Source organism: Tasmannia lanceolata, unplaced genomic scaffold (assembly GCF_043159265.1).
Source record: "Tasmannia lanceolata isolate RefF3 unplaced genomic scaffold, GAP_Taslan_0.1 ptg000008l, whole genome shotgun sequence".
Classification (NCBI taxonomy): Eukaryota; Viridiplantae; Streptophyta; class Magnoliopsida; order Canellales; family Winteraceae; genus Tasmannia; species Tasmannia lanceolata.
Window position 1 is genome coordinate 68,661,473 of NW_027518685.1, and position 8,237 is coordinate 68,669,709.

At 41.2% G+C, this 8,237-nt stretch overlaps 2 protein-coding genes across 2 annotated transcripts; both read left to right on the forward strand.

Annotated features, from left to right (window-relative positions):
* The first annotated feature begins 3,767 nt into the window (after positions 1 to 3,767).
* On the forward strand, positions 3,768 to 5,985 carry LOC143883262 (uncharacterized). The gene is made up of 4 exons (XM_077386607.1): positions 3,768 to 4,002; positions 4,251 to 4,669; positions 5,045 to 5,377; positions 5,557 to 5,985. The coding sequence occupies exons 1-4, from the start codon at positions 3,768 to 3,770 to the stop codon at positions 5,983 to 5,985; spliced, it is 1,416 nt and encodes a 471-aa protein (XP_077242722.1).
* Positions 5,986 to 6,714: 729 nt separating this feature from the next.
* Positions 6,715 to 7,802, forward strand: LOC143883786 (uncharacterized). The gene has a single exon (XM_077387096.1). It carries the CDS (start codon positions 6,775 to 6,777, stop codon positions 7,762 to 7,764), a length of 990 nt encoding a protein of 329 aa, XP_077243211.1. The 5' UTR covers positions 6,715 to 6,774; the 3' UTR covers positions 7,765 to 7,802.
* The last annotated feature ends 435 nt before the right edge of the window (positions 7,803 to 8,237 follow it).

The following is an 8,237-nucleotide window of genomic DNA, read 5'->3' on the forward strand; positions in this document are numbered from 1 at the left end:
GTGAATCCCAAGTAGGACAACCACGAAACAGGGGGTGGGAGTTGGTTGGCTATTAAAATTTTAAGCTCTTTAAACGTTGATCTTTAATCCTAACCCTTTTGCTTATTAATCTTTAGTTGACTGGTTAGCCAAGTAGAATGAAAATATAAACACGATAAGCATAACTAAGAGAAGAAAAGAAGATAAGGGAAATAGAAATGTACACCGATAATTTATAGTGATTCAGCCTTCAAACCATGGCATACTCCACTCTTCTCAAGTTTTGCTCATCGAGGCAATCTACTATTGCTATCCTCCCTAGTAGGCCGGATGCGAGCCCATACAAGCTTGAAGCTTCAAGTGGTTTAATATTAGTGCCCTTCCACCTTTACAATGAGAATTAATGAAGAAGAGAAAGATCTTGCTTTGCCTCATTTTAGGGGCTGATTGCACGATGAAGAATGATGAAGAAATCTCTCACAATAGAATACAGTTGAGCATAATCCAATCTCTCAAAGGTTTTAGCCAAATCAAGACACAAGAGATGGAGACAGTGGTTTTAAATCCAAAATAGGTTTGCAGATGTTTAATCAATGCTTAAGAGTGTTGGTAAGTCATTAGAATTGAAATAAATGCAAATGGATGTGTATTTATAATGTACCAACAAAAAACTAGCCGTTTTACGGCTCTAACGGCTTTGGCGATAGACCTCTCGGTCGATCGCCCAACTAGCCGTTGGGCTATTTTAAAAAGCTAGCTTATCGGGCATGGTCGACCACGGGGTCTCGGTCAACCGATCTTGGTCCACTGGGCGGGGTCCGGTAGACCGCCCGATAGACTCTATTCCTTTTATATTTTACAATTTGTTGGCTCGCAATCGACCGAGGATCAACGACTTTCCAATTTGTTGTTTAAAACCATTTTTATGAATTTTGAAGTTTGGGGACTTGGTTTTAAAATCCTTTCTAAAACATTTTTGTAATATTTTCAGTGTGACTTAACCTTGGAAAATATTAAGAGACAGGATATACATTCTAAGTTGAAAGTTCACTCTCTAAAACATGTCTTCCACTTGATTTTCTTCTTGATGCTTGCTTGCTTGAAACCGACTTCAATTGAGCTTGTCTCTTGGATATCTTCCAAGGATGAGTGTCTTCCATTTAGGTCTAGATCTGTGACATTGTTCATGGTTTATCCTCAAACTTTGAAGGATCTGCAGTGCAAGATGAGATATATCCACTGTACACCGTCTTATGCACATACGCTTCAAGGCAACTCATTAGTCCCTAAAACTAACCAATTTGGGTTTGTTAATCATCAAAACATAAGTGATTAGTTGAACCCTTGGGCTAACACAATGGAATAACTGGTTGTTCGTGGTAGATCCAGGATGCGTCAGAGAAAACAAAGCCCTAACAACCTTTGATTACAGTTAAGTGTTCTTTCTTACATTAAGCAAACACATCTTTAAAAGGTTAGGGATAAATCAGTTTCCTAATTACTTTGAAACTCCTCTTCACTTTGGGATCTTATTGAGAATTATTGTAAAACCCGACCCCACTTTGGGTCGGTGAAGTAGGGTATCTTACACAATCAAAGGGCATGCTGTGTTTCTTTAGAAATTTGATAGTTTAATGGGTTCAATTCTCCAACAGTCCCATTCCCCTCATTGATGGATTTTCAATGGCGAAGACAGCTATAGCTTCCATCCTTAGAGAATTGTCATTTCCCTAATTTTCCCAATAAGGAAGTATTGGGAATGTCCCCTAATAAATTAATTTTATAGTCATATGCCAATGCCACCACACAGCCCTTTAAATTGTAAGCTTTATATATATATATATATATATATATATATATATATATATATATATATATATATATATATATATATAGAGAGAGAGAGAGAGAGAGAGAGAGAGAGAGAGAGAGAGAGAGAGAAGGGTTTCTGCTAACTTTAGCAGCTAGCTTAGCTGCTAACGTTAGCGTAAAACAGCAGCTAGCTTAGCTGCTAACGTTAGCATAAAACAAGGGTGGGCCACATTGTTGGGTTGATCCTAAGCATTCATTTGAAAGGCGCCATCATGGATGGGGTGTGTACCAACTCATTGGATCATCATAGGATGTCCATTTGTGGGGGTGAAAATGGACAGAGACTGTTTGTCCACTAATCTGGCCATTTTTTCACCCCACAAATGGACAACCTAAGATGATCCAATGGAGCTGATATCTTGTGGACACCCTATCCATGAAAGGGCCTTCCAAATGAATGCTTTGGATCCCCCCAACAATTTGGGCCCACCTTGTTTTACGCTAACGTTAGCAGGAACCCTTTCCTCATATATATATATATATATATATATATATAAGCTTAATACCAACTGTCTTATTTTTTAGTGTTCATGCGACTAGTGTAGCAAACTTTTAGGTATGCCACACTATTCAGGAACCATTTTACACAAAAAAAAATGATTACTCTAAAAGAAGTTTAAAAATAATGCCTTGTATTATAATTTTTGGTAAGGCCTATGGTCGGTTGAACAAATGAATGGGTTAGATCACTTAGATAGGTGGGCCCCATCGCATAAAGTGAGGTGTAAATGGTGGGCTGTGCTCTATGCATGATTTGGGTGGTGAATGGTGGGGCCACATCTCATAGATTTATGAGGGTTTTTTAATACGTATTCCATTTTGGGCTTAGCTAAGTTAGAAACTAGATACTTCAACTAGGTAATTATTAAGCTGCTAGGTATAATTATTAAGCTGCTCTCTGACTGATCTGAAATCTATTGGTCAAGTTTTATCTTGGCATAATAGTTCCAGGGTGGATAACATTAAACTGAGAAGACTTGATTGTGCTCTTGTAGATGTTGATTGGCTCTCTGATTTCCCGCACTCTTTTGCTCATTATAAGAACTCTGGTCTCTCTGATCATTCTCCTATCATTGTGAACCTTTCTCCTACTCAGGGATCAGGTAGTAAGCCTTTCAAGTTCCATAATATGTGGTTGTCTGATACCTCCCTCTATGAAGTTGTGGAAAGAAGCTGGGCTACTAGACTCAAAGGTAACCCCATTTTTCGGATTTGTAAAAAGCTTCAGGGTGCCATATTGGCTATCAGAGATTGGAACAAGAATTTTTTTGGTAGGATTGATATTAGTGTTGGCCTCCGAAGTGAAGAGAAGACTATTTAAGCGGAATATATTGTTCTTTCCACGCATGAAGAGCAGTTGTACCATCAGAAATCTCGTGTTAGCTGGCTGAATTTGGGGGACTCTAACACTTCTTTTTTCCATTCCGCCATCTCTATGCGGAGAAATCAGAGTGCTTTACACAAATAAATGGGTCTAAACTGGTCCGGTTTATAGGCCCCATTACATTTAGGGATGGGAGAAATAAAAGTAGTGTTCAGGACAGGAAGGAGGTTACCTGAGCTGAAGAAATACTGAATGGCCTCAATCACATCAATACCAACCAAATACCAAAATGTTTTAAAAAAGGCCCCGTTGAAACCATTAGGCCCAGGAGCCCGGTTGCCATCACAATGGAAAACCACATCTTTGATTTCAGCAGAAGAGACAGGAGAAATGAGCATATCAGCATCTTCTTTAGATAAACAATGAGTAGGTTCAGGAATTACCCCATTCGAAGTCAGAGAGTGGTTCAGGAGAGCACAAAAGTGATTAACTAAAACCTCCTCAACCGATCTAGGGTGAGTACAAATCTCACCATTATGGTCCTCAATACAAGGTTATTACTAAATTGATGGCCAACCGGCTCTCTAAAGTCATGAATAGTACCATTAGTCCTAATCAGTCTGCCTTCATCAAGGACAGACTTATTCAGGATAATGTGCTTCTCATCCATGAATTGTGCCATAATTTCCATAGAGACAATGGAGTTAAAGCTATGTGTATCAAATTGGATCTTCGAAAGGCTTATGATCGCGTTATTCACGATTCCCTCATTCAATTCATGACTAAGGTTGGGTTCCCTCAGAGTTGGTGTAACTGGGTTCTTCAATGTATATCCTCTGGTTTTTTTTTTCTGTGCTAGTCAATGGCTCTCCGAAGGGGTTCTTTCCTTCCTCTAATGGGCTCCGACAAGGGGACCCTCTTTCCCCCCTTCTGTTTTGCTTAGTTATGGAGATGTTATCCTGTTCACTTAACAGCGCTCTGGCCTTGGGTAAATTTAAAACCTCATTTTTCAAAGGGAATCTGTCTATTTCCCACCTTATGTACGCTGATGATGTAATGATTTTTGCTACTCCAGATGTAGAATCTGTTGATGGGATCTTAGATTGGCTTAATTCTTTCAGAGATATTTCAGGGTTGGAGGCTAATGTTCTGAAAAGTGAGGTTTTTATTACTGGTATCCACAACCATCCCAGGCAGGTTATTTGTTCCAAGCTCAATATTGATGAAGGTCGCCTTCCCATCAGATTCTTGGGCCTCCCATTTATCACCTCCAGATTGACTAACCAAGACTGTCAGCCACTGCTGAGTAAGATCCAGAAAAGACTTGCTATGTGGGGTAATAAAATGTTGTCTAGAGCGGGCCGTTTGGAACTTATTGAGTCAGTGCTCTCTTCTTTCCAAGTGTACTGGTCTGGAACCTATAACATCCCTGCGACTATTCTTCAAGACATTGAAAAGATTTTTCGGAATTTTTTCTGGGCTGGCAAAGATCAGGTGAAAAAATATCATTAGATCTCCTGGGATCTTATTTGCCGTCCAAAAGAAGAGGGAGGTGCTGGAATTCGTAGGCTAGGTGACATTAATAAAGTTGCTCAGGTTAAGCTTCTTTGGCACATTGTTAATAACAGGAAATCATTGTGGGTTAACTGGTTTAAACTTAAATATCTCAAGAAGAAGAATTTCTGGGAAAAGCCTATGCTTTCGAAACCTCCTTGGGGGGTTAGAAGTATTTTTAACTACAGGGAATTTGCTAGTTCTCAAGTTTGTTATGTCATTGGGCATGGGAAGGGGATCAATTTTTTGACTCAACCCTGGCATCCAAATGGTCCTATATGTAAGCAAACTTCTGAAGGAGTGTTCTTCAATCAGATGAATCAGGCTACCATTGCGGGAATGCATGAAGATGGGAGCTGGGACCAGATAATCAGCTTTCCTCATTTGTCCCAACTCAGGGGCATTATCAGTACGGGGATTTTCCTGAAAGATTCTGAAGACCAGGTCATTTGGAAAGCTTCTCCTGATGGGAAGTTCTCCCTCAAATCGGCTTGGGACCAAATTAGAACTCGGTATTCTCGGCCGGCTTGGGCTAAGACTATTTGGGCCAATGGGCACATCCCGAGACATAGTCTCATTGCTTGGCAGGCTCTCAATAATCGGCTCTACACCAGGGACAGGCTTGGGTTCCTCGGTGTTAATAGGGAGGTCAACTGCTTACTGTGTCATGTTGGAGTAGAGTCTGTTGATCATCTTTTTTTCCTATGCTCTTTCTCGGCCTGGATTTGGAAATCTATCCTTTCGAGGTGTGGTCATAGGGGAGAGCCTCAAAAATCGGTTTTAGTTGAAGAACACTGGATCGTAACAAAATCAATGGGATTGGTCAGGTGGCGACTATTATAAGAGTTGGATTCTGCTCTGCTATCTATAAGATTTGGGAAGAAAGGAATAAGAGATATCATGGGACTCAGCCTCGGCATAAGCAACAAATCCTTCATTCTATCTTCTCCATTATCACTTCGAGGCTCTCTTTTCTCCAGCTTGAAAATCCCAGGACTCAAAGCAATATAAAAATCACTGAATTCTTTGGTTTAGGGTGTTTCCAAGCTAGTAAAGATGTTCAATATTGTTCTTGGCATAAACCCCCCATTCAGTTTTTCAAGCTGAATACCGATGCGGCCATCCATGGTGATAATGCTGGGTTGGGTGGGCTTATTCGTGACTCGTCGGGGAAGGAGGTTGCTGCCTGTTCTGTCAGGTTACCTGCTGAAGAAATTCATGTGCTGGAAAATGAAGGCTATCCTTATGGGGGCTAGACTTGCAGCGGAAAAGGGTCTCACTTATACTTTGATTGAATCCGATTGTCTAACTGCTGTGAATGTCATCAATGATGATTGAACCTGTCCCTGGAAGGCCATCCCGGTTCTTGCTGATATTCGGGATGCTCTTTTATGTCTGACTAACTGGAAGTTATCCCATGTGTGGAGGGAAGCTAACACTGCTGCTAATTTTCTCTCTAAACCCACTTGCTGCATTGAGGGAGTGGATATCCTCGTGGTTGACCTCTCTATAGATTTGCTGGCCATCATTGTAGCTGATTCTAATGGGACTGTATACCCTCGCTTGTAGTTTTTTTTTTTTTCCTTGTCTACCTTGCCTATTTTGGGTGTTTGAGCTGTAAATGGGAGCTTGTTCCCTCTTTGTTGGCTTTTGAGCCCTCCTAGATGTAATCTGTTTTCATTATCTATGTTATCTGGTAGGGGTCCTGCCTAACCCCAACTTACCCATCAAAAAAAAAAAAAAAGGTATAATACTCTAAAGTCCTAAATGGTAGTGGGTCCCAATTACTACCTTTTTGAAATTCAAAGAGGTGGAGGAGGAGTTCTCATTCCCTGAGACTCCTAGAAAGAGGATTACACTTGAATCAATAGTTCGTCTTTCTTGTGGACGTTGTTAGTGTTGCAAAGAGGTGAATATGAGAGAGGATTTTAAGGATTTGTTTTAAAGTAATACTTATCTCTATTACCAAAATTGAGTGTTTGAGTTGGCGTAGGAATTCAACCCCGCTGTCAGACCGGGCAGCTCTCCTCGCATTCAAATCTGGCATGACCGAGCCCTACCTTGGCATCTTAAACACATGGACGGGTACCGACTGTTGCCACAACTGGTACGGCGTTAGTTGCGACCCTACCGACGGCCGAGTCGCCGATCTCAACCTACGCGGCGAGTCCGAAGACCCGATCTTCGAACGAGCTCACCGGACCGGCTTCATGTCCGGCACAATCTCGCCGGAGATCTGTAAACTCGACCGCCTAACTAACATCGTCATTGCCGACTGGAAAAACATCTCCGGCCAGATTCCGGCCTGCATCACCTCAATCCCATTCCTTCGAATCCTTGACTTAGTCGGAAACCGATTGTACGGTCCCCTCCCTTACGACATTGGAAAACTTACCCGCCTTACTGTCTTAAATGTCGCAGATAATCTGATCTCCGGTAAAATCCCGGCTTCGCTCCCAAATCTAGCCGGACTTATGCATCTTGATCTAAGCAACAACAAACTCTCCGGCGAGATTCCTCAGAATTTCGGAACACTGAAAATGCTCAGCAGAGCTCTACTTAGCCGGAATATGCTTTCCGGCGAGATTCCGAGCTCGATCTCTAACTTGTATCGGCTTGCCGACTTAGATCTGTCCATGAATCAGATCTCAGGCTGTATTCCGGCGGTGCTAGGAGAAATGCAGGTCCTCTCATCTCTCTATCTCGATAGCAACCAGATCTCCGGCGGGATTCCGGCAACATTGCTGAAAAGCCAGGGGTTGAGCATCTTAAATCTAAGCAAAAACGCGATAGATGGGAATATTCCTGACTCTTTCGGGCCGAGATCGTATTTCACGGCTCTTGATCTGTCCTATAACCGATTGAAAGGTCCGATACCGAAATCTGTATCGTCTGCTTCATATATCGGGCATTTGGATCTGAGTCACAACCATCTCTGTGGCCAGATCCCGGCAGGAGAGCCGTTCGATCATTTAGAAGCTTCGTCTTTTGTGAGTAATGACTGTCTCTGCGGATTGCCTCTCCGTAAGTGCTGATTTTTCAGAATATCGTGTCCTGAAAACGGAGGTCTTACCATACGAATTAGATTTTAATTTAATCTAAAAAATTATAGATAATCGAGTATTCTTTCAAATGGCATCAGTTTTATTATTTTTGGACTTTGGATGAATATTTTATCAATATTTTAGTACAAGGTGTCTAGTCTGTCCACAATCGGGTTCTGGGTTCTGTTTCTTTTTAAACAAAACGAACCTATATCATTTCCCATTTTCCATTTTCTCGGATGGTATGACCTATAAGATATGGCCCAGTCATTGTATTGGTTGTCTCTGTGTTGTGACTTGTGACTTGTGAGATCCAAAGATCTTAAAAGAGGGGGTGGGAATATCATTTCCCATTTTCTTTATTAAATCTATAGTTTACTTTTCTTAAAGCGGGTAATATTATGACAGAAAAATAATAAAATCCTGTCAAAAAATACATCAGTTTGGGTGAGGAAATGCTATTG

Excerpts from the sequence above, each read along its gene's own strand:
- LOC143883262 (XM_077386607.1), top strand. The coding sequence starts at position 3,768 with ATGAATAGTACCATTAGTCCTAATCAGTCTGCCTTCATCAAGGACAGA. Across the intron at positions 4,670-5,044 it reads TCTGGGCTGGCAAAGATCAG|ATGAATCAGGCTACCATTGC; the intron begins GTGAAAAAATAT and ends TTCTTCAATCAG. Across the intron at positions 5,378-5,556 it reads TCCTCGGTGTTAATAGGGAG|GTGGCGACTATTATAAGAGT; the intron begins GTCAACTGCTTA and ends GGGATTGGTCAG.
- LOC143883786 (XM_077387096.1), top strand. The coding sequence starts at position 6,775 with ATGACCGAGCCCTACCTTGGCATCTTAAACACATGGACGGGTACCGAC.